This window comes from Brassica napus, chromosome C3 (genome assembly GCF_020379485.1).
Source record: "Brassica napus cultivar Da-Ae chromosome C3, Da-Ae, whole genome shotgun sequence".
NCBI classification, from domain to species: domain Eukaryota; kingdom Viridiplantae; phylum Streptophyta; class Magnoliopsida; order Brassicales; family Brassicaceae; genus Brassica; species Brassica napus.
This window is the reverse complement of record NC_063446.1, coordinates 24,953,062-24,975,872: the sequence shown is the minus strand read 5'-3', so window position 1 is coordinate 24,975,872 and position 22,811 is coordinate 24,953,062. Positions and strand designations below refer to the sequence as shown.

General features: G+C 37.6%; 4 protein-coding genes across 6 annotated transcripts; all 4 read right to left on the bottom strand.

Annotated features, from left to right (window-relative positions):
- Window positions 1-48: 48 nt before the first annotated feature.
- LOC106388964 (40S ribosomal protein S23-2) lies at window positions 49-1,581 on the bottom strand. Its single transcript, XM_013829141.3, has 4 exons — window positions 1,444-1,581; window positions 671-826; window positions 454-580; window positions 49-376 (listed from the first exon to the last, which is right to left on the bottom strand). Exons 1-4 carry the CDS (start codon window positions 1,446-1,448, stop codon window positions 236-238), a joined length of 429 nt encoding a protein of 142 aa, XP_013684595.1. The 5' UTR covers window positions 1,449-1,581; the 3' UTR covers window positions 49-235.
- Window positions 1,582-1,896: 315 nt separating this feature from the next.
- Window positions 1,897-4,249, bottom strand: LOC106386865 (protein IQ-DOMAIN 1). The gene is made up of 5 exons (XM_048750176.1): window positions 4,115-4,249; window positions 3,763-4,038; window positions 3,315-3,536; window positions 3,047-3,157; window positions 1,897-2,863 (listed from the first exon to the last, which is right to left on the bottom strand). Exons 1-5 carry the CDS (start codon window positions 4,166-4,168, stop codon window positions 2,096-2,098), a joined length of 1,431 nt encoding a protein of 476 aa, XP_048606133.1. The 5' UTR covers window positions 4,169-4,249; the 3' UTR covers window positions 1,897-2,095.
- A 1,010-nt stretch (window positions 4,250-5,259) lies between these two features.
- Window positions 5,260-9,333, bottom strand: LOC106388965. Its single transcript, XM_013829143.3, has 9 exons — window positions 9,084-9,333; window positions 8,490-8,942; window positions 7,998-8,139; window positions 7,640-7,925; window positions 7,073-7,145; window positions 6,898-6,988; window positions 6,745-6,824; window positions 5,970-6,655; window positions 5,260-5,585 (listed from the first exon to the last, which is right to left on the bottom strand). Exons 1-8 carry the CDS (start codon window positions 9,144-9,146, stop codon window positions 6,497-6,499), a joined length of 1,347 nt encoding a protein of 448 aa, XP_013684597.1. The 5' UTR covers window positions 9,147-9,333; the 3' UTR covers window positions 5,260-5,585; window positions 5,970-6,496.
- Window positions 9,334-10,209: 876 nt separating this feature from the next.
- Window positions 10,210-11,965, bottom strand: LOC106388966 (coatomer subunit zeta-2). Of its 3 annotated transcripts, none has more exons than XM_013829144.3 (7): window positions 11,857-11,965; window positions 11,500-11,540; window positions 11,189-11,348; window positions 10,950-11,097; window positions 10,797-10,874; window positions 10,594-10,678; window positions 10,210-10,499 (listed from the first exon to the last, which is right to left on the bottom strand). In XM_013829144.3, exons 2-7 carry the CDS (start codon window positions 11,521-11,523, stop codon window positions 10,440-10,442), a joined length of 555 nt encoding a protein of 184 aa, XP_013684598.1. In that variant the 5' UTR covers window positions 11,524-11,540; window positions 11,857-11,965; the 3' UTR covers window positions 10,210-10,439. The 3 variants fall into 3 exon arrangements, with proteins under 3 accessions (XP_013684598.1, XP_048606132.1, XP_022555188.1); XM_048750175.1 differs by having other exon boundaries at window positions 11,801-11,861; XM_022699467.2 differs by lacking the exon at window positions 11,857-11,965 and adding an exon at window positions 11,696-11,766.
- Between the last annotated feature and the right edge of the window lie 10,846 nt (window positions 11,966-22,811).

Genomic DNA, 22,811 nt, shown 5'->3' with positions numbered 1-22,811 from the left:
CACTGATCATGAGCTGAGATCTAACGCTAGCTAAAATTAGAGTCATAGTGAAAGCTTCAAAGTAAATATAATACTTTAGGCAAACTGAATCCAAAACAGATGAGATAAAACCAAGTTTAAAACTCAACCACTGGTACATGTTTGAGAATCTTTGAAGCAGAAGAACAGAGGTAATGGCTTCAAGCCTTGAAGTAACAAGAATCCATTAACAAAGAAAAAAAACAGTAGAGAGTCTCTAAGACCTAGGCTTCTCCTTCTTCTCCTTGAAAAGAGCCAAGAGTGAGACACCAGACACCTTCACCACCTTGAACCTGACTCCGGGAATATCTCCGACGGCATGTCCTTTACGCCCAAACCCAGCAATCAACACCTCATCCTGCACAACATTCATCAACGAATCAAAAGGTTGTAAGCACATTACTAATGAAATAAATGATAATTAATCTAACTTACGTTTTCTTCAATGTAGTTCAAGCAACCATCGTTAGGGACGAAAGCAGCAATCTTTTTGCCGTTCTTGATCAGCTGAACTCTGGCACATTTACGGATGGCAGAGTTAGGCTGCTTAGCCTCAATACCACTGCATAATCAAACAACAAGCTCAGAACAAAATCAAGGAAGAAAGTGAGATGCGTTGGTTAGAGAGAGAGAGAGGTGGTGCAAGTCTTACATCTTCTCAAGGACGATTCCTTTAGCGTGGGAAGAACCAGCGAAAGGCTTCTTCCACTCGTTTCCTTGGTGACTCTTCTTGTACTGCTTGTCAGCCCACCTCTGATTAATACGGAGCCTCTTCAGCTTGCGCCCAGCTCCCATACCACGTGTCTTACTGATGCGATTAACAAGACAGCACATTGAGGTTACAATTGACATAAAGTCGGAAACTTTATCAAACAAAACACTTTCAGCTAGGGAACACTAAGAAGAGAGTGAGTTAAACTAGACATGAGACATTGTATTACCACACTAAAGTTGTAACATTTAACTGAAACTCAGTAAAGACAAGCATTGAAACCATACTTGTGATTAACATAAGAGTTGAACCCAACGGGAAGAGGAGACAAAACAAACACATTGAGGTCACAATGACATAAAGTTAGAATCTTTATCAAACAAAGGGAGAGAGTGAAAGTAGACAGTGAGGCATTGTATTATCACACTAAAGTTATAACATTTATCTGAAATCCAGTTAAGACAAGCATTGCATCCTTACTTGTGATTAACATAACACAATCAACCAAATTAACCATTTCCATCATTAAGCGTAGAGAACTTAGAGGTGAGAGCACAACCAGAAGACAACGAAACAGCAATCCTAATCAGACAAGGCATGTATGATGGAAGTTAACTAATCATTGCGTTTCACCTAAAACATGAAAACAGAACATAGACACTCGAGCATAGAGATGAGGTTGGATAGAAAGGATCCAAGGGAGGAAAGCATACCCCATGTTTGCGACGGCGAGAGACTGTTGCTGCAACTGCGGAAGGCGAGACGTGGAGAGAGGAACCCTAAAGCTAAGAAACTATTTATATATAGTGGTCGTCAACTAATATGCAATCCGGTCTGGTATAAACCGGTTTGCTTTAAGAAGACGGATTGTTGAGATTTTAATTGGATTTTGTGGTTTTTAGTGGATTTTGTTGAATAATTTTTTTAAAAATAAATAAACCATATTTTATAATCTTTGTTTCTATACATTTTGGCGTTTTAATTTACGTAAGATATTTGCTTTTTAGTCATTTGTTTTCAATGTGACAAGAAAGAAAGAAAGAGAGACAAGAAAAAAACTGTTTACTTAAATTAAGTTTACAAATCAATTTTGGTATGGTTTGATCCAGGCTCAGAAGTCAGAACTAATAACATCAAAACTATTCGATAATGTAACATATATATGAAGCAATTCAACCGTCTATATATCGATAGAAAATATCGAAAAAAATACATTAGAAAGGTTATATGATTGACAGAGACTTATGCTGCACATTCTTGTAACCAACATCGCATTGCTTGCATGTAGTTGATACAAAACTCAGAACACCATCCTTGGTGCAAAAATGTATATGTATATATAATGGTAGATAAATAATACTCAGGTTAAGCACACGGCGTTTTCACCGCCTTTAAAACGCTGTTTTCAACCTTGGGCGGAGCTGAGGATCGTCTTGGTTTGGGTGCAGGAGAAACTCGTTTCTTAGCTGCTGGTGCTTTCTCCCGTAAAACATCATTACTTTCCTCTTTGGTTGCCTTGGTCGCAGCAGATGAGCTCTGTGCTTTGAGGTTGCCACGTGCTGGGTTTGTGGGAACCATGTTGCGACGTCTAGCCACTGAGCTAGCCAGCCCTTCGTCGTCACTAACCGATGACCTTGCAATGCCCTGCCTACGGTTCTTCTCCGAACTCTTGGGGATTTCATCGGCTGGTTTTGTGGGAACCATGTTGTGACGTCTAGCCGTTGAGCTAACTAGCCCTTCGTCATCACTAACCGATGACCTTGCAATGATGTTCCTACGGTTCTTGTCAAAGCTCTTGGTGATTTCATCAGTGGTCTTGGGTCTTATAGACGGTGTGGTTGGCTTGTTCTTTCTCGGGTTTCTAGTGGTGGATGATGATGATGATGATGTTGATGTGGTATTTGGTTGAGTCGAGCTGTTGAGCTTTTTGCGGTTTGAAGATTTTGTGGTTTCTTCTCCATGGGAGCTGCGGTTAGTCGAGGTCTTAACCGCTGGCTTAACGGTGTTGCTTTGTTCTTTCTCTGAGCTCTCCTTGTCAGCCGTCCACCTTTCCAACCAACTCCAACCCCAAGTAAGGTTATTAGGATCCATGAACATAGTATATGTATGTTTCAAGTTGCTCTTCAAGTGTTGCTGCAAATATGAGCCACATATGATGATCATTAGGCATTACTCCGAGTGAATTCAATACTATTAAGCCACATTTGTCAAGATATCAAACTCCATGCCTCAAACTGCTTTGTCTACAAGTTTAACTTCCATGTTCTAGCACTTTATTTGTAGCAACACTTCAGCTTATAGTGTGAAAGTAAGTACCTGATGTGTGGATGCATAAGCCAATGCCCTTTCCTTCCTCATTGTGGCCGCCTCGTTCTTATTCAGCAAACCTGCTTCAACTTGTTTCTTGGACTGATTGTTGACCCCATTCTACAGAAGAAAGAGCAAACATGTTAGGATTAGGAAATAGATAATCAAGATCCCATCAGAAGATGTGACTGAGTGAGCAAAAAACTGTGGGAAGAATAAATGAAACATAGAGTGGTGAATGAAAATTGCATCTGAGATTATACAAAAGGTGAGAGACCTTGGAGCCTCCTATCTTTTTAGCATGCTTCTGAAGGAGATGCTTATGGCGAGCCTGACTCTCTTCTGCCATCCGGATTCTCATAGACCGGATCTTTGACTGCATACGAGTGAAAGTCTGCATAGATCTAAGAGTATTTGCAGCTTTCCTTTGTACAACCAATCCTTCCATCAATAACTTAAGCCTAGCCCACCTCCTCATCCTCAGCGCTTCTCGTCTTGCCTACATTGTAGAAATTATAAATTTTTCCTCATATTGCATGCAACTCAAAGAAAAATCAACCAAACACAGCTTAATTCTATCTAATCTATTTTAAACAGAAAGAGATATAAAGTAAATTTTGTTTAATCCAATTTCAAACAGCTTTTTAACAAGAAAGATGCAATATTATTATTAATCAAGTCCTAGTGAAGCCAAAACCATGAGTATGAATAACCAAAGTACATACCAAATGTCCCCTAAATGTAGACTGGATAAAGATGGCAGCTGCTTCTTCCCCTGCAAACCTATCAGGTGAAGCTGGTGGAGGAACAGACTCAGGAGTTGAATCTCCAAGAACATTTTCTTGTTCTTCTGAAGGAGGAGGAGATAGATTCTTCTTCTTCTTGTGTTCGTAGTTGACCTCATCAACTCTGACCTCAAACTGAGGAGGAGAGCTTCTGGATCTTGCAACCAATACAGGGTAAGAAATGACACTCTCCTCAACCGATTGGTGTTTCAACTTCTGCATATGATTTTACATCAGTATAATATAAAAGCTCATAGTGCTAAAAGATAACAAGCTTGATGATTACCTTTACATCTGGACTAAAAGCCTTCTTTACGTTCTCCAGCCATTTCGCTTTCTTGACCATCTCACTTTTTTTCTGATCAGTTAGAGAGAAAAACAGGAGAAGAAGAAGCTTAAAATTCAAACATATAATCTTTCTTTCTCCAAAAACATCCCTCAGAGAGTTCTTCTAGTGGTTTAATTAGTGCGACTTTTAAAGAAATGAAAAATGCTAATAATAAGAAGAATTTGAATCGGTCAAGTTTGTCATTCTTTGCTGACTTCTTGAGATGAAATCCTGCGATCACGTTGTGATCTAAGAGTCCATTGTTTTGTTTCGTGTCTATTGTGAGATCCCACTAATTAGCAACTTCTGTGGGGGCCTACCTTGAGTTCGTTATTTAACAGTTTGCCGCTCTTTTTTTTATATGTAACGATTTTTTTAAGTACATTGATTTATTTAACACTAAATGCACGAGTCTTGCTACATCATTCTCTGTCACGGTTAGTCAGATTTGATATTATTTTATTCTTGGGACAAATGATATTAGATTGTTTTGAAAGGTATATACCAAAAAGTTGTTGAAATCCTTACATATAAAATCTACTGTTCTATATTCATTAGTCATAACTAGTTTTTATTTTAATCCTTTTATGAATGTTTATTAATTAAGCCGAGGACTTCGGGTGCTGCTTCTGCTTCTGCTTCAAAACGTGGGTCATCTTATAATAATAATCAACAAGGTTTTAGTGCTTTTTGGAACTCTGATGATTTTTCAAAAAGTATATGTTCATGCTGTTGTGGGATTACTATCACTTGCATGATGGGAAACATTTGAATCTTGGTTAACGTTTAAAGAGCGTCCTGAGGTCAGTCTAATTCGATGATTGAACTGTGTGCATGCGTTTCTTCTGACTTTTGGATCTTTTGGGTATATATAATGATATATATAGTTGCGTTTACTCTTGAGATTTGAGTGTCAAGTATATGATCAGTAGATTGGATAAGATGGTCGGTTACTAACTGCCTAGGCTTCCGTAGAGAGGAATAAGCCTGTATTTATGTGTGGTTCCAGTTGCTAATTGGCTTACTTCATCTATAAGTCCTCGTAGATACTTTTAGCTGTTGTCTACAAGTCATCGTAGACAAACTACAGTCAACTCAAGAAAACAACATACTAACATCGGAACATTCAAAACTAATAAAGAGTCACATGATGTGTAGTGAGTAATCAACAAAAGGATCATCTGAAACTAAAAGGTAACAAAAGTTCTACTCGCCAGGAACTTGAACGCCTTGCTTCAGCTTCTCTTTCTTCATCTTCTTCTTTGAAACCGGCTTCTTCTTCCTCGGAGGCAAGTTCCTCTGCGCGTATGTGTAAAGGACGAAGTTCCCTACGAGGAATGCCACTAGCAACCCTCCAATCACAAGAAGGACTATCAGTCCCGGGTTAAGCCCTTTGCTTTCGATCTTTCCCTGTCTCATTGCTTCTTATTATCAACTTAGAAAATGAAATCAAGATGCAAGGAGTACAATATGAGAAGTGACACAAGTGCTCAACAATAGCAGAACTCAAACAAGCATGAAACTCTGCAAAGACCAAAACTTTACCGATCCATGCTAAAACTTCATGTAATCATGTGAAATGGACTCAAAATGCTCACAAAATTCAATCTTTAGAACCGGAACGTCATGGATTAAACCAATTGGATCAGAATCTGATCACCAAACCAAGAGCAGCGAAGAAGATAACAAGTTTTGAACACAGTCAAATGCAGATCTAGCGATTCGTCATCGAAAGCAACGAGATTTGAACTCAGAGTTCTAACAAGGAAACAACACTACACATGTAGTAGACAAACATATTATTCATATAAGATCTTACAGAGAATTCATCGGCCATGGCTACGAGAGATCAGCACTAGTCGGTTGCGAAGACTAAAACATTTTCTAAGAAGATTCAGCAATTAATAACTGAGACGACAGTGCTCCCTAGTCCACGGGGTTATCTTTGTAATATATAAATATTTGGGGTCAATGTAGAATAAAATAAATTTATGGGTGGTGATGCATAAATAACAGAGACCACTGCTGCTAGTACACGGAGTTAGTTTTGTAATATTAGAAACATTTGGGGTCAGTGTAGAATAAAACATGATGAGTATATATATATGTCCTTTGTACTTGCATTTTTGCGCAAGACAGTACCAAAAAATAAGCCTTTATAACACGCCTGATATACTCTCAGATTCACACACAAAAGAGACCACCCAAAAACAATCTTTAAACTCTTCCAGGTATCATCACTACTTAATCCACATGACCAATCTGTTCTCACATCTCTAAACCGCTAGTGGAACATGTGATCAGCATTCATGAGCTCTGGCTTCAGTTTCATGATCCATAGATGCTCTAACCTGCTGTCTGAGCTGGACTACTGCTTGGAGGTTCAGTTGTCCTCTGGACTCTCCTCCATTTTGCAAATTCGGCTATACCCGTTTGCCCGCTCATGGTGAGTCCAAACCCAACCAATGTGGCTAAGAGAATGGACACGACCGGCTTCATGTGAACCTGGACAAGTAAACCATCACAAATTAGGAGATAAAACAAGAACCAGAGTTTATATCATGTTCTGTTCTTGAGAGAATAAAGACTCTCACCAATGAGAAGAAAATGTGAGAGAAAAAAACTACAAGACCGAACTGAACTGTTGCGTAAATCCAGATATATTGCTTCTTCACTACACAACAATGAACAGGAGATCAAATAAACTGATGGGGAAGCAATTTTTTTTACTCTAAAGGAACTTTTACCCATTGTTGTTGTTGTCATAGAGGCAAGAAGACCAAGAACGCAAGAGAATGGTAAAGATATTGCAATGGCGCCGGATTTCATTTTGGTCAGCTGTTAATGATATTAGGACAAGAAGATGTTACATAAGCTTGGTACATGAAAAAGTGTAAGAATCATAAATTCACTAACTCTTACCAGAAGCTGCTCGAGGAAACAGAAGTATGCAAGCATGCTTACAATGACAAGCACTGGAACATCCTTCCATACACTGAAAAGAACGAGGGTACCAGTCAATAACATACATAAAGTCAGAAATCTTTTTCAAGGGGTGTTATAGTCCTTGGCATATTAACTGAAACCGAAAAGTCGAACCGGAACCGAACCAAATAAAAAACTGGACCAAAAATTACAAAAACCCGAATAGTACAATTTATCAAAACCGAACCAAAACCGTGTTTCTAAACCAAAACCGAAACCCGATCCTAAGATAATTATATATATAATTTAATTTATAAATCGATCATTATTTTTATTAAAAAGTCTCAACTTTTTTAGTTTTACTACTCAGGTTTTCGTTTTTTTTTCGGTTTTAAATCCGAACCAAACCCAAACCATTTATAATTCGGTTCTGTTTTGGATTTTATAAAAAAATAGAAACTCGACTAGAACTCGACATTATCTGAACCGATCCGAAAGATGTCCAGTTTTTAAATGAGTCCTATATACCCCAACCTGAACCGGAATCGAATGCCCAACACTTGCCTGTAGTGAGAAGCCTCCGTATCAGCATCTCCAAAGTTACCCTGCGAGTTCTGCATTCGAAGCAGAGTCACAGGGAGATTCTGAACCTCTTGCTTACACACATCACACGTTCGGTTCCCTTTAATGGTGAACCATTTGATTGTACATTCTTTGTGTGCAAGAGCTAATTCACCTCTACACATACACTCCATCTTGAAGGCATCCGAGTCTTCTCCCAATTCCACCATGCAGATCCTGCACACAGCTTCTTCTTCAGGAACATCTTCTCCTCCATCAACATCCGTGTCTGAAACATTACCCCCAATATAAGGGTTCTAAACATCAAATGACTGGGGAAAAAAAAAACAAATGCTCTAACCGTTAAGTTTAATATTATTTCTTGCTGGCGTCATGTTAGGAGTAGGAATCACCCGGAAAACACCTGCTTGCCTTAGACTACCATCTTTGTTGAACGCTGGAACGGAGCGTGATCGGTGTATAGGCAGTGGAGGGCCTTTCTTCTGTTGAGACAAACATTAAAAAATTAAAATTCTGGTCAAACCAACAATGAAGTAAAGCACAAGATAACCTGATTAGTACTTAAACTTATCCTACAAGCAAAATGCATTTACTTAAACATACTCTAATGAGACCAAAGCAAAGTACAAGACAAGAAAACGTCTCTTGCCAACGAGATAACAGCACAAACCACAGTATAATTCACATGAGAATCTAAATGAAAAGACCATTATTACTTAAACATAATCTAGAGAGACCAAGGTGAAGTACAAGACAAGAAACCACCTCTTGCCAACAAGATAATAGCACAAACCACAGTATAACTAAGGCGACCATTGTTCAAGTTACTCACCATGGTAGTAACCGGATCAGCCACATATCTCCCGTGTGTGGACCCAGGATTAGAGTGAGCTAAAGGGGTAACAGGCAAGGACTCAGTTTTCTTCAACCTAGGAGTCAAAATATTACTGAGAGTCCACGTGGACCTGTCCCTCCCATTGCCTTCAAAGGCCAAATCATCAGCTTTCTCGATATCGCTGTTCCTGTTTTTGAAGCTCAGCTTTGGGACTAGATTCTTCAAACTATTAGGTTTGTTTCTTGAAGAGGGAGGGCTGAGTGATGCGCCGCGTTGGCCGATTCTAGGACTCGACATTGGAGAAAAGTTCACTCTTTTAGCAACAGGGCTTGATGTTAAGGATGCATTTCGTCTCGAGAGATCCTCCCCGGTGTCTTCAGGTGTTGTTCCCGACACAATGCCTCGTCTCCATGGGTCTTCTTCTTGTGCAATCTCAGGAGAATCTCCATCCTACAACACCAAAGATCATTTCGAATCCGATATGAAACAGAGATAATAAGATCATTAAAAGGCTTAATCTTTTTTCACATAACAGACTCAATTATCCAAATCAAGCACAACATAAAATAATATAGATTATGAAAAATCTACCCTTTGAGGTGGAGGAGGGAGAGAGCTATGTTCTTCTACGCGAGGTTGATCTCTACCATCCATCACCGAAGTGGGAACGAAAGCAGAAGAAGAATCTAAAACTACAGAATCAATATCAAAAACTGTAGTTTAAGAATCAACCAGGAACCCTTTTTTGGAGGATAAAGGCGACACCTTTTTTTTCTGGGTTCCTTAGATTGATTGAGAATATGTGATTGATTGATCTCATTCATACATTCATTCATTCATTATATCACTGTCTGTTTTTTAGCTGAAAAGGTTAAGTTTGGTCCGCTCTTTTTTTCTTTTGTCGTTTATTATTTATTACATTTTAAGTAGTTAATTTATGGCGCATACTGGTAAGTTCGTTATTTGTGTTTAAATAAAAAATATTTTACTATAGATTCTTGATATTATTAATTTATAGAGTTCAATTTAGTGAGTAATTTTAACCAACTAGATTTTTTTTTTAAACTGTATTTCAAATACAGTTTGACAGAAAATTTAATAATGTATGGTTCCAAGTTGTATATTACAACATATTTTAACAATACATTTATTTATCATCTCTTATCTCTAAATAATAATCCATGTTTAATCTTAAAATCCATTAAAAAAAAAGTAATTTGTAGATGGATAAAAAACGCAAATAGTAATAGACCAAAAAGGTGCATGTTACAGCAGCAAAAAAGTAGCTAAAGATTTTTTCTTTTCTTTTTTTTTTTTTTTTTTTTTTTTTTTTGTAATCCAGGGGTTCCCCGCTTACGCGGGTCATTCCCCTGGGCCCGGTCAGGCAGCAGGCCAGCTTCACCCGGGAGGGCTTTCCCTGGGCCCGAAGGCCCAGTACCCGCTTTGGTGTCCAGACGAGGCAGGGTAGTTTCCGCATGAGGGAGATCGAACCCGGATTGTTTTAGCAACCAGGGCCCGTCCTTCCACTTGGACTACCTTGTCCGGACAAGATTTTTTCTTTTCTTCATGATATTTTTCTAGTTTTATCAGGATCCTGGATATGAGTAATGAAGATCCCAAACGTTAATATTTAAATATAGTATCTTTCTAAAGTATGTGTTGTCAAAAAATATTGGATTGTGAAATTGAAGAAATAAGTAATGAAAATATTTTCAAGTAAAGAAACAAGTCTTCTTCATTCTGCAATATCCAGTCTTAGCAAAAATATTCCAGCATTGCACACACAGCAAAATTCTCATATAATATAACCCCAAATATTAGAGTAAGCAAAACGTTTGAATTATTACAGGATTATAAAACCCGGTGACAAATCCCATGAAAGGTGCTCTTCATAGAAGTTGGAAGTCCATTATAGTATGAATGGGCATGCAGTTCATATGAGGAAACTCATGTAAGCAGACTTCTTGCCAGATGTTCCCGAGCTGTTGCCAGTGCTTGAGTTAATGTCTGTAAACCCCAATTTAAGATTAGCCAAACCAATACGAAACTGATCCAAAACTAGATCAAAGACTATATAAAGGGAAGCTGTAATAGTCGTAACCTGTTCAGAGAGTGAACCACTAGCTTCTGTGCTCTGCATTGCTACTTTCCCCGCAATGACGTTAGGATCTGTTTCAAGAACCACCCTGAACACAAACACATAATCAAACAATAGCTAAATGCTAAGTACTGAGGACAAACTCAAAACCAAATCTTTCACAAGCTCAAGACTCGTGTAGGTATAAGATATTAGACTTGCATTACCCCTGATCGACCATTTCATCCAGGCACAGAAAGATGAGATCCAAGTTCTCAAGAGCATCCATCTTCTCCACATTGTTCCTGGTGAAGAAAGGAGATGCATCAAACGTTAATCTGTTTAAGGGAAAATATTAGATTGTTAAGTCGAGCAAATACCTCAGAAGAAGCGCAACAGCGTCGAAAAAGCCTTGAAGAACAGAAGACAAGACGAGCTCGTTTTCGTTTTCGCCTCCAGTAACAAAGAAGTGAAGGTCCTGAGCGAACTTGTAGACAATGATATTACTGTCCAAGAGTGTGATCTCAGCTGCACATAAAATGTTAAAACCAAACATAACACACATCTATAAGAAACTGACTGTTACTACATACAGAGCCCATGCGTATGGTCTTCTAACCTTCTGTGCGAGCATTGGTCTTAGAGGTTTTGGAGAAGACATACTTCTCAAAAGTCAACTTGGCAGCATGAGTTGGCCAGTCATCGGAGTAGTACTTGACAGCCACACGCTTCCCTTCAGAGTCTAGAAGAAGAATGTTCTTCACCAAAGGACATGAATCCTATTCAAACAGACAAAACAGAGTATTCAAGTTCCAGGGGAGAAACGAAGCAACAAGAGATCATGTAGGGCTAAGAACATTTTGCGACATAACTAGATGCAACAGAGAGGATGATAAAAATGGAGGCTTTAGCATATGCAAATGCACTTACATGAGTCCCGTGAAAGCCTGACATTGTTGAGTTAATCGTCACTACAAACACACAAAAGAAAATCATTATCAGCGATTAAACTAATCAAAGCTAAGATTTTTACAGCCCCAAATGGATCCACATATACAATCACTAAGCAAAAGTTCCATACAAAAGAAAAGAAGAAGAAATCACACAACCCAGATCAGATCTCTACCGTTTACTAATACCCAATTAAGCTGATCCTAACAAACCCAAAAATTGAACTTGCGATTGAAGATCTGAGAAAGCAATGTAGAGTGATAAAGACGCAAACGATCACCGGAATTGAAGATCGGAGAAGAAGAAGCGATGGAGGAGGAGGAGGAGGAGGATTACCTTGACGCTTGAGATCCAGAGGATTTGCTATGAATGTACGTACACTGAGCCCGTTTCGCTTCGTTGTTTGAGTATTGTTGAAGACTTGGTCAAATTTTTCGGTTCCTAGATCTGATCTGGCCGGTTATTGAAAATTGATTAACCGGATTGGTTCGGTCGGGTCCGCTATTTTTTTTTTAGCTTGAAACTGCGCGCCATTTCTTAAGTTTGAATGGTCACTAGGTCCCGTTTTTTTTTTTCTGAATGAAAAATGTGCAAGTAAAAGCTTTGAACCCATGTGACCTTTATCTCTTTAAAAGAAGAAGATAAGTTATGAACAATGTTAAAATAACTGGCCAATTTACAATTAAGGTGGAGGAGCATATATATGATGTATACATGATGGTGGAAACGTCTCTAAAACTGTGGGGTTTAAATATTTATCACTTTGAATGAACTTGATTCAGTCCCAGCAGCTTTGCCTCTGAATGGAGTGATGAAGCTCAACAAACAATCAGAGCAAATCCACATAGCGTCATCATCTAGACAATAGCCGAGCTGGGGAATCCATCTGTGATCATCTCCCCAAACAGACATAGAAACTATAACTTATTCTTTACTTACTCCCTCCACAAAAAGATTCTTCTTCTTTCTCACACCACACGTCTCTCTCTCTCTCTCTCTCTTGTTTATTTTGTTTCTTTTCTTTTTCTCTTTACATTATGAATTGTTGCACAGCTATTTACACTTGTGCTTTGAGGTGTATAAAAATCATAACACAGGAAGTATATTAGATGTTTGAAGAAAAATCCACCTGAAGGTCTTGTTCACAACATTCACACTATGCTTTAATTGTTAGTGGGTTATTATCTTTGAATAGTCTTGGACAATAGTAATATTTTCAAAGCTAGGGGTTGGTGGGATTGGGACTTAATAGCAGTCAAACAAAAAAGTTAATTAATTATATAAAAACAAATGAGAAAATTGTCATTTAAATTACCAACTTTCAAATTTAGTTGAAAAAAGTATGAACTTTTTTTGGACAATTTAAAGCACCAACATTTCTCTTGAACCGTTATTCGAATTAACGTCGTCTTTAATTTTGTTTAGTCAAATTAAGGTGAGGTTTAAAGTGACTATTCAAATTAAGTTGGTGCTTTAAATGGTCCAAGCGAAACTTTATAGTTTTTCAACCAAATTTGAAAGTTTGAGATTTAAATGACAATTTTCCCAAAGATAAACAATCTCCACTAAAAAAACTTTCCTAATTTAAATGATATCCAACTATATTAAGAAAAGAATCTCTTATATATCAAAGGAGAAGCATTGTAATAAAAGCGTCCACACTAAACTCGACACATGTCAGTGTAGAAGGATTGTAATAAATGCGTTCACGCTAAAATGGACACATGTCACATGTAAAGAGTTTCTCAGCCAAGCATTGTAATAAATGCGTTCACACTATGTACTTTACGTTTTTTTAATATAAAACTCATATGCATGGTTCTTCTTTACGTTATTTTTACTGTTTACAAATAGAGTTGGACAAATTATTCATAAATTTTGATTTGATTCGTTATCCGTTTTGATTCGAACCAAAAAATCTGGATATTTGTTACTCTACGAAGCAAATCAAATATTAAAATGCAATATCCGTAAAAAAAGAAGTAAATCACAAATATCAATATTTATAGGAACGGATATCCAATTTGATCCGTTATATGCATATATATATACATATATTTAAAGAATTATATATAAGTTATATATTATAGTTTATATAATTTTTATAATATTTTTGTTTTAAAATAATTTCATTTTAAGAATTTTATTTTTCATGTATTATTTTGAAAAAATGTCATTTAATATTAATTAACAGTATCTTTATATATTTATTAACCATCTTTATATACTTTTACATACACATACATGTGCACATTGACGTGAGCACCTTATAACTAAGTATTTACCACAACTGAAATATCTAATTTTTTTGAAAGTTAAAATATTTTTTTTCTTAATGATTCTTTCACTATCGACCAAATTGTAGTAAAATGATTTGTCTTAATAATTTTCTTTTCTTTTTTTTAACTATTATCCGTTTAGAAACTATAATATGAAACCATTGGTTCGACATCACGACTATATAAGATTCATAACATGAAAACAAACAAATAATAGCAATTTTTTATTATCACAGGAAAAAAAAATAAAAAACATCAAACATTTTAACCGAACAAACCAAATAAATATTGATTTAAAATGATAGTTATATTTCAGGAGATTAAAAACAACCTAAAACCGAACCGATATCCAAATTAAACAGATTAATGTCTCCTTATTAAAAAATAACGAAACTAATAATCACATTCCGCGCAAGGCGCGGGTTATTACCTAGTATATAGTATATGTATTATAAAAATTCTATACTAAAATTATATTCTTGGAAAGCAACACAAAAAGAGATGGGAAAAAAACATTAAGAAAGGAATATGATACCCTCTTTGCACCCTTCTTTTCTTGTATGATTTTGTAGGTTGCATAAAGAAAAGAATATTCTCTTTAGAGAAAAACAAATTATATGAAGTTCATTTTTCCTTGTTCAAATTCTTTTATCACAACAACATCTTTTGTAAAAATCATGTATTCCATCGACCACCCTCCTCCTTCTCATGGTTCTTCTTTCCTCTTATGCCCTAAAACACGATGCGTGTTTGGACCCGGATACTATGTAAACCATGGTGAAAGCTATGCCACAATCAAAAGATCACATTTTTCAAACGAACCTCAAAATAATCATCATATTCGACCTTTACATGGGTGCAATAATAAAGAAGGAGAACCAAACGATTTCACATGTGATGCTTGTTGGCTAACAACAGTCGGCACCACCTATTATTTCTGTGGTGAATGCGATTGTAGTTACCACAAAGAATGTGTTGAGGCTCCAGATAAGATCAATGTCCCAGGTTATCATCCCAAACATCCTCTCCAACTTTCAGATAATTTTTTTAGATTATCAGATATGGTATCTCATTGCTGTGGAAACCGTAATATAAGTTATTTTTATTATTGTTCAATATGTGATTTTAGTATGCATCCTCTTTGTACAACGAAAGCCATACTCCTTTCTATCGACCATCCAAAATGTCATGAGCATATGCTCCTGTATTTTCACAGAAAAGCATCTCTGACTTGTAATATTTGTGGATTGGACGATGAGAGGCACTTTATCTACATATGTCTCCAATGTGATTTTATTGTCCATAAAACGTGTATCTACTTGCCACGAGTCATAATAATATCTCGTCACGATCATCGTCTATCATTTAGTTTGGCCCTTCCTTGCGAGAATTGGTTATGTGGTGTTTGTCACAAAGAAATGAACCGAAGTTACGGAGGATATATTTGCGTGAAAGGATGTGAATTTGTTGCGCATTTTTCATGTGCAACACAAAGAAATGTGTGGGATGGAAGGGAACTTGAGGGCAAGCCAGATGAATATGAAGATATTACGTCATTTAAAAAGCTCGGCGATGGTAAGATACAATATTTTAGTCACCCACATCATCCCTTGAAGCTTTGTGAGAACATCGATGGAGTGTATGACGAGAACACGTATTGCCAAGCATGTATTCTTCCTCTTTGTGACGAAAATGTTTACAAATGTGAGGATTGCGATTTTAATCTCCATCAAACATGTGCAGACCTTCCTCTTAAAAAACGACATTTATTGCATGTACATCCTCTTATTCTACAAAAGGATTCTGGAAATCATTACCAATGTGAAGCTTGTTGGCGTATACTCATTGGTTACACATATGTGTGTTCCGAAGGTTGTTATTTTTATATAGACATACGGTGTAGTATGGTTTCCGAGCCGTTCAGTCATTCATGTCATCCTCATCCTTTGTTCCTAATCACTGTAACAGAATCTTACACTAGTTGTCGGATATGTTCATCATTCGATTCTGGCGGATTCCTAGATTGCATTGTTTGTGAGTTTTCTTCGTGTTTTGGTTGCGCCACTTTACCATATAAAGTGAAGTACAAGCACGACAACCATTTTCTCAAGATTTCACATGTGACAAGTCAAGTTGAAGAATATTGGTGTGAAGTATGTGAGCAACAAATGAATACAGGGGGGATATATGCATGCAACAGTTGCAGCATCACACTCCACATTGAATGTGCAATTGGAGATTTATATAAGAGACCTGGTCAAAGTTTTCAACATGGCAAACTGAAGGTCTATGTTCTTCCCAATAGTAGTCTTGCCCGACCAATCTGCCATTATTGTCACCGTCGTTGTAAGTATCAACTACTTTTCAAACCGTTTGTAAACCAGTGTTGTGTTGGGGTACTTTGTTCTATGTCGTGCTTGTATATGATATGGGGAGCCAGCACTATTAACTAGAGTTTGACCCCCACATTTGTTTGGGTTTTTTTCGTATGTTTTAAATGTATAAATTTGATATTATAGTAAACAATCTATATATATAAAAATGTTTGTCTCATTCCTGTTGCGCCACGTCATAAAGTCGTTGATTGTTAGTGCGACACCTGTCTTCTTTGCCTAAAACTCATCGTTTCATTAACTTTTGATGTGGGTTGCTGCGTTACATAATTGTTTACGGTTTAGTGGGCTTTTTGTTCACACCGTGATATAGCCCAAATACAGAGAGATAGCCACTATAATGAAAACATATGTAAACACTGAAACTTTGGAAACGAGAAGGAAAAGAAGAAGCGTACCGTGAGTTTCTGGATGCTACTGACTTCGCCTTGGTTGGAGGCGATATCAACGGTGACGGTTCATTTCGCCGCCACCTCCGGTAACTCAATAACATTCAAGAGTTTAAAATTATTGGCGATGGGTTTTGCAGAGTATGAAGAGGCAGAGGGAAGAGGATGATGAGCAACAACACTGAAGAGGTTAAAAAAGAAAATCGAGCCAATTAATAAAAATATTCCACAGTTTAAGCGGTGGCGAGTAAATCAGATCGGTTTTTCAATTCCGCTATGACTCGATCAAGAGAGAAATATAGTTTTTTTTGTCCAAAGAAATATAGATATTATCAAAGCAAAGATTGCTCCGAATGAATCATAAGAAGATAAGGGAAGCAATCAAAAGTTTTTATTTCATTTTTTAATTAGTTATTGGGAATTAACATGAATGGAAGTACCATACACGCGCAGAGACATGCGTGTTGGTGAGATATGAGATACAGATTTTAAACTTAAAAGGGAAATAGACAGGAAGCAATGCGTTCAATTCCCATTGGGTCTTTTCTTTTGAGCCTTTTGTTTCAAAGAAAAACGACAGAAATAACCGGATTTACTTCGGTTTAGTTTAGATTCGATTCAACTTAAATGCATGCATGATTTTAAGCTACACAAGTTTCATTCAATAAATAAATCAACGGAAATTTTTATTGTAAGAAATTGAGTTAATTGAAATTCATAAGACAGAAAACAATAAATAATTAAAAATAATTTTATAATTATCTAGCTACTTATATTTATATAATATTTATATATCAAAATAACATAAATATATGATTATAATTAATATTTAAATAAAATATATAATATTTATATATCAAAATAACATAAATATATGATTATAATTAATATTTAAATAAAAAAGCCCGGGCGTAGCCCGGGCCGACCCTAGTTTAATTATATGATTTACATTTTGGTGTTATATATTGTTTAACTTTATAATTTTATTATTTGCTCGAACTTATTAATATATAATTGTTTATCGTTTATATATAATTTATTTTGTTATTTCATACTAATATATTTTCTAATATTTTAGTACAATAAATTCATAATCTGAAATCGTCAAATAATGAATGATTTTCAAAATATTAAATAAATCAAATTTTAAAGTTTACGTACACTATATTCTAATTTTTTTTTATTTATACTATAGAAAATATATTCATTTAAGATTATTTATTTTTCATGTTATGTTTAAAAACATTTTAGCATCTATCATTTTAATAAATTGCAGAATTTAATAAGTAAATACATAGCGTTTCAAAAAAAATGAAGAAGTAAATACATTATTCTATTTGAAAAATTTAACTATACTCAAAATTTTGTACTGGTAGTTGTGAATAAAAACATTATCTTTCAATATATTCCAAATTTGGATTACTTTTATTTTTAAAAATTGTATTTGTGGTCAAGATAAATTTTCTACAAAAGGAATATTTATTTTAGATGCGATAAAACTTTGATTCCTTGAAATATTATATATCTAAAGTATAAATTTATATTCTAGATATTAGGAAAATATATAAAGTTAATAATAAACGTTAATATTATTAGGAAAATATACGATAGAACCATTAAAAATCATGAATTTCTAAGGAATTGTTTAAATAAAACAATCACACAGTAAAAAAATCATAACTTATGTTTTAATAGGTAAGATAATATTCTTTAAATGTGAATGTCAAGTTAATCATATTTTTCTTAGGTTAACATAATACCTTTTTAAAAAATTGTCTAAAATTCAAATTCAAATCAGGATTTTTGTTCCAAAGCTTTCTTCACAAAAAATACTAGTGCTTACGTGTGAATTTGGTGTAAATGTATTAATTACCGTAAGTAAATCTTACCACAAACCAAAAAAAAAAAAAAAAATTGGAAACTGTTATAAAAATAACGGAAATGTCTTATGGTGGGGTATGTCTGGCTCTTGACCCGTTAATAATTGTGATAGGGGATATCTATGCTCACTAAACGGCATGATGCGTATTAACTTAGGTGCATGTAAATTTCGTGTGGTCCAAGCTGCGAATGAGAGTTTTGACCTCATAAGTTATGGTCTATCAATCAGCTATTTGCGTTTTAAAAGATTTCGGCCAAGCCGTTCTTGGTATGGACATGTATCACAGAATTGTCCACACTTACCCCCATGCACATATCATAATCATTTAAACGCTTGAGACATGTATTCACCAGTATTATCTAGACATATAGTCTTTATTTATGAAAAATGGGCTCGTAGTCGTTTTACTGGTGATGGCCTAATGAGTTTCCCTTGTGTACATGCTACACACGTGAGATTCTTTGGGATAACTCTTCTTATCTTTTAATGTGTGTCTTTTGAATATCAATTTTCGCATCATGTTTGGACCAGGATGGTCAATCCGGTCGTACCATAAATTGTATATTTTCGAAGGCTTTTAGCTTCTACCATACTGATCTATGCATAGTCTAGGTCAGTAGAGAATGCAAGTATAGTCTTTATGACTTATTATGGCCTTGAGCGATTTTACACATATATCTGAAGGAACTCTTTGTTTCCTTCGCCCATTGTTTCAATATGGAAATCATTCATTCTTATATCTTTAAAACTCAATAGGCTGCTCTTGCTCTTAGAGCTGGGTGAATATAAGGCATCACTGATTTCTAGATGCATACCCTTAGGCAATAATGTGGGAACCGAAATTCGCACTGTCGATTTCCGTTTAAATTAGGAAAGTTAGGAAAATCCTAATTTCCCAGAGGTCCCGGATATCTGATAAACCACACGCCAAGCAATCAGAACACGCAATTAAAGACGAAAAGAAATAAGAAATCGTAAAAGAGAGCAAAATGAGTTTTATTCCGAATCCGCGTATGAGCGTTACAACAAGGTAGAAGCCTTGGCTATGAGAGCTGTCGGCGAGATTCTTAGTTCTAACAACCTAAGACTGCAAAACCTAGTTGAGTCACAGCTCGAAATAACAAAAACGGAAAGTTGCCTAATTGCTCTAAGTGCTAAGTTTGCTCTGAAAAAGTCTCTCCCCATGCTTCTCGCCTAGGATCCTTATATACTGTCTCATAGGTCGGTTTGCGTTTTTTCTCTTCTGCCCTTAAGCCGTCATAGCGTAAAAATGGAGATATTCCATTTTTTCCGATCTTTGTAATTATCTTCAAAATTTCGTATTTATCCGCGGAAACTTGACATTTATCTTTCCTTGCGAACCAAGCGTAAACCGTCATGCGGCTTACGGGCTGTTAGTTTAAGAAATCGTAAGATGGGCCTCGAGTCATGTCTTAGGTCCCTTTGGGCCGTCTTCTGACTCGAAGCGTTTATTATGGCTTCTTTCGATAAAGAACGAACTTTCCGTGGTTTTTACCGTAAAGTTTGATCGATGACTTAGAATGGCGGGAAACATGAAATGGGTTCGCTACGGTCTTCGGGAGATAGCATCAAAGGGTAGACGAGAATGCATGGACTAATTGTCGTATCGATGTTTCGAAAGAGCTCAGTCGCTACGTAGAGATCGAGCGGAACGGACGCTCGGTCGCTACGGCTCGAGCTCGGTCGCTACGTAGCGACCGGACAACGTGCATGTGCGGTAGTAGCGTAATGACCGAGCTTTGTTCATCCGTGTTCCGATCGTCATACTCGGACCTATCCATAACTGGTCTGGGTATGTTTCCGAGGGCTTATGTTTGATCTAAACAGAATTCGAACGAAGCTTTATCTCGGGAACATACGTTGCGATGTTCTCTTGATCGAGCATGATTTGTTGCGAAAAGACATACTAGTATTTTGCGGGGATTTGGACGTTAACTTCGTCGTAACCGTTTTCGACCCCAACAGTTAGCCCCCCAGCTCATTAGGATCGTGGATATCTAGTGAGATTCCAACGTGCGGTGTGGCGAGTTCGGATGAGATTGGTGTATTTGGGCGAAGTTCGTGTCCGAAAATCCGCAAGTAAATAGTAATTTCTTATGCCTATAAGAAGGGAGGTAATTTCTTCACAACCTTTACACTTACTCATTCTCATAGAGAGGTTTCTTGAAAAATTATTTCTTCTTTTTCTTTCTCTCTATCATTTCCTTCTTAAAAAAGAAAAACACGAGATGTCGAGTAAGAAGAGGAGTTCGAAGAAAGGGTCCTTGCCCGCGAACGTTTCTGAAGAGCTCTGTGTGCAAAAGATAGAATTCTTTCCTCATTCGGCTGAGAACGAGGCATGGTGGGTGGCGTGTTATGGTTCGATCACGCCTCCCAAAGAGAAATCGTTCCCGGTCATGAACCGTCGCCCGGTCGAGGAAGGTGCACCAAGTAGGAATACTAGCGAATTCCTCGAGATCATGCGGTCGTTCTACCATATTTCGGATGCGGTGGAGTTCAGGGTTCCTCGTCTAGGAGAGCGCGCTAGTAGTCCCCCGGAGAGTTACTTTACTTGTTACGAAGCATTCGTAGTGCCCTGTCGTTTGTGGTTCCCGATTCCCGAAATTATCGTCCGTGTGTTGGATTGTTTCGGGGTGGCGATAAGCCAACTGAATCCCCTTGGCATCCAGCACCTCATTGGAGTCCTGATCCTGAGCTATGAGCATGGTCTCTCCCTTACCGTCGATCATTTCGATGCGCTTCTTAGGTTGCAGATCATCAAGGATACAGACAAGTACAGGCTGGTCCCTCGGAACTTCATGTCAGTGGTTAAGGGGTTTACTTCTAACTTCAACTCGTGGAAGAAGTTTTTTTTCTTCGTTCGTGTGGACGCTGCGTCTGTCGAAAAGAGTTGTATCCCATTGTTCCGGAGGTTGCCGAACGATCGTCCCTTCATCAATCCTCTTGCTCCGTTTCCTGACCACATTATCGCGGTGAGGGATATGCTCAGGAACGGTCCTTTTTTCTGGACTTTCTTCACGCCGAAGAGAGTTCGAAAGACGTTGAGGTTTGTGCATCCTAGTCCTGTTTTGGACGGGGAAACAGGGAGTGATTCTGAGCCCGATGACCAAGGTCCCGACGCTGCTCCCACGGTTGCGACGGGGCTGAATTCTTCGAAGGGAAAAGATATTGACCTCGGCGACCTGGAGTTTTCTGTGGAAGATTACATGCTTCCAGGATGGTATCTAGACCTTGCTTTCAGCGATGGAAGCGGTACGAGCGAGGTCCCTATTCCGGACTTTGATGATTTCTTCGCTGGTCTTCCCTCGGGCTTCGATGCTCCTCCGGCTACGAACGAGTCGGGGAGGCCGAAAGTCGTCGCGGAAGTATCTCGTATCATCAACGGGGTATAGGCTTTAAGAACTTTGACGATCGTTTCAAGTGTATATATATTATTATTTTTTGCTTATAACGTGTCAATCGGTTTTACAGGGCTTGAACTTGCTTGGATCAGCCGTTGAGGCGAGCCATAGAGAAGCCATGATCTATCGCTTTAAAGCGGAGAAGGCGGAAAAGGATCTTGCTCGCATGCGAGACGAGATGTTGGCGCGAGATGCTCAACTCGCTCATGATCAAGCGAGGGCTGTTCGTAGGGCGGAACGGAAGGGCAAGAGGGAGATTGTCGAGGTGATGAAGACTCGCGCCTCTCAATTCCAGGTTGAGAACGGGAACCTCAAGGATGCTTTCAACTCACTGGGCGACTTCCGTGAGTGTCGCAGTTCAGTCGGGAGCCTTTGGAAGACGCGGGCAGATGACTACGTTTTCGAGAGGGAGATGGAGTTAATGAAGGGCGGCATGAAGGATCATGCTCACGCTGAGACACTCATTTCTCCGATCGACGGGAGGATTCTGGGATTCAGGGATCACATCCTGGTTTCTCCTGATACCGTAGAGACCACGACCGAGTTTGCCGGTGGCGATGAGGAAGTGAACTATCCTGCGGATGCATTCAGAGCTTCCTTGTCCGGGAATTTTAACTTTGATCTGTGAGAGGTTAGTGTTTGACGGGAAGAAATTTTTTCCTCTATCTAGTATTCTGCGGCCAAGTGTGGCTTTTGTTCGTATGTGTCCGGCCGAGTGTGGCCTTCGAACTTTGTATGGGCCTGTTTTGGCCGTTTTTATCTTTACCGGGACTGGCTGTTGGTGGCTTTGAACCCCTACCGCCATGCGGTTTATATATATATAATGGATGTTTGTCTGAGTTACTTTGTTTCGAGTGGTTTTGAAGTAAACATGAGTTGTCTTCTCATATTTAACTATGTTGAGGCGTTCAATCTGTTGGTTTGTT

Bases quoted from the DNA above. Each gene is read 5' to 3' on its own strand.
- LOC106388964 (XM_013829141.3), bottom strand. The intron at 581-670 runs GTAAGACTTGCA...TTGATTATGCAG, and splicing joins GGAATCGTCCTTGAGAAGAT to TGGTATTGAGGCTAAGCAGC. The intron at 377-453 runs GTAAGTTAGATT...AATGTTGTGCAG, and splicing joins TGAACTACATTGAAGAAAAC to GATGAGGTGTTGATTGCTGG.
- LOC106386865 (XM_048750176.1), bottom strand. From the start codon at position 4,168: ATGGTCAAGAAAGCGAAATGGCTGGAGAACGTAAAGAAGGCTTTTAGT. The intron at 3,158-3,314 runs GTCTCTCACCTT...TTTCTTCTGTAG, and splicing joins AAAAGATAGGAGGCTCCAAG to AATGGGGTCAACAATCAGTC. The intron at 2,864-3,046 runs GTACTTACTTTC...TCATATTTGCAG, and splicing joins CTTATGCATCCACACATCAG to CAACACTTGAAGAGCAACTT.
- LOC106388965 (XM_013829143.3), bottom strand. From the start codon at position 9,146: ATGGATGGTAGAGATCAACCTCGCGTAGAAGAACATAGCTCTCTCCCT. The intron at 7,926-7,997 runs GTTAGAGCATTT...GTAATGTTTCAG, and splicing joins AAATAATATTAAACTTAACG to ACACGGATGTTGATGGAGGA. The intron at 7,146-7,639 runs GCAAGTGTTGGG...CGTTCTTTTCAG, and splicing joins ACGGAGGCTTCTCACTACAG to TGTATGGAAGGATGTTCCAG.
- LOC106388966 (XM_013829144.3), bottom strand. From the start codon at position 11,523: ATGTCAGGCTTTCACGGGACTCAT. The intron at 11,098-11,188 runs GTTAGAAGACCA...TTTTATGTGCAG, and splicing joins GACCAATGCTCGCACAGAAG to CTGAGATCACACTCTTGGAC. The intron at 10,875-10,949 runs GTATTTGCTCGA...TTTCTTCACCAG, and splicing joins GCTGTTGCGCTTCTTCTGAG to GAACAATGTGGAGAAGATGG.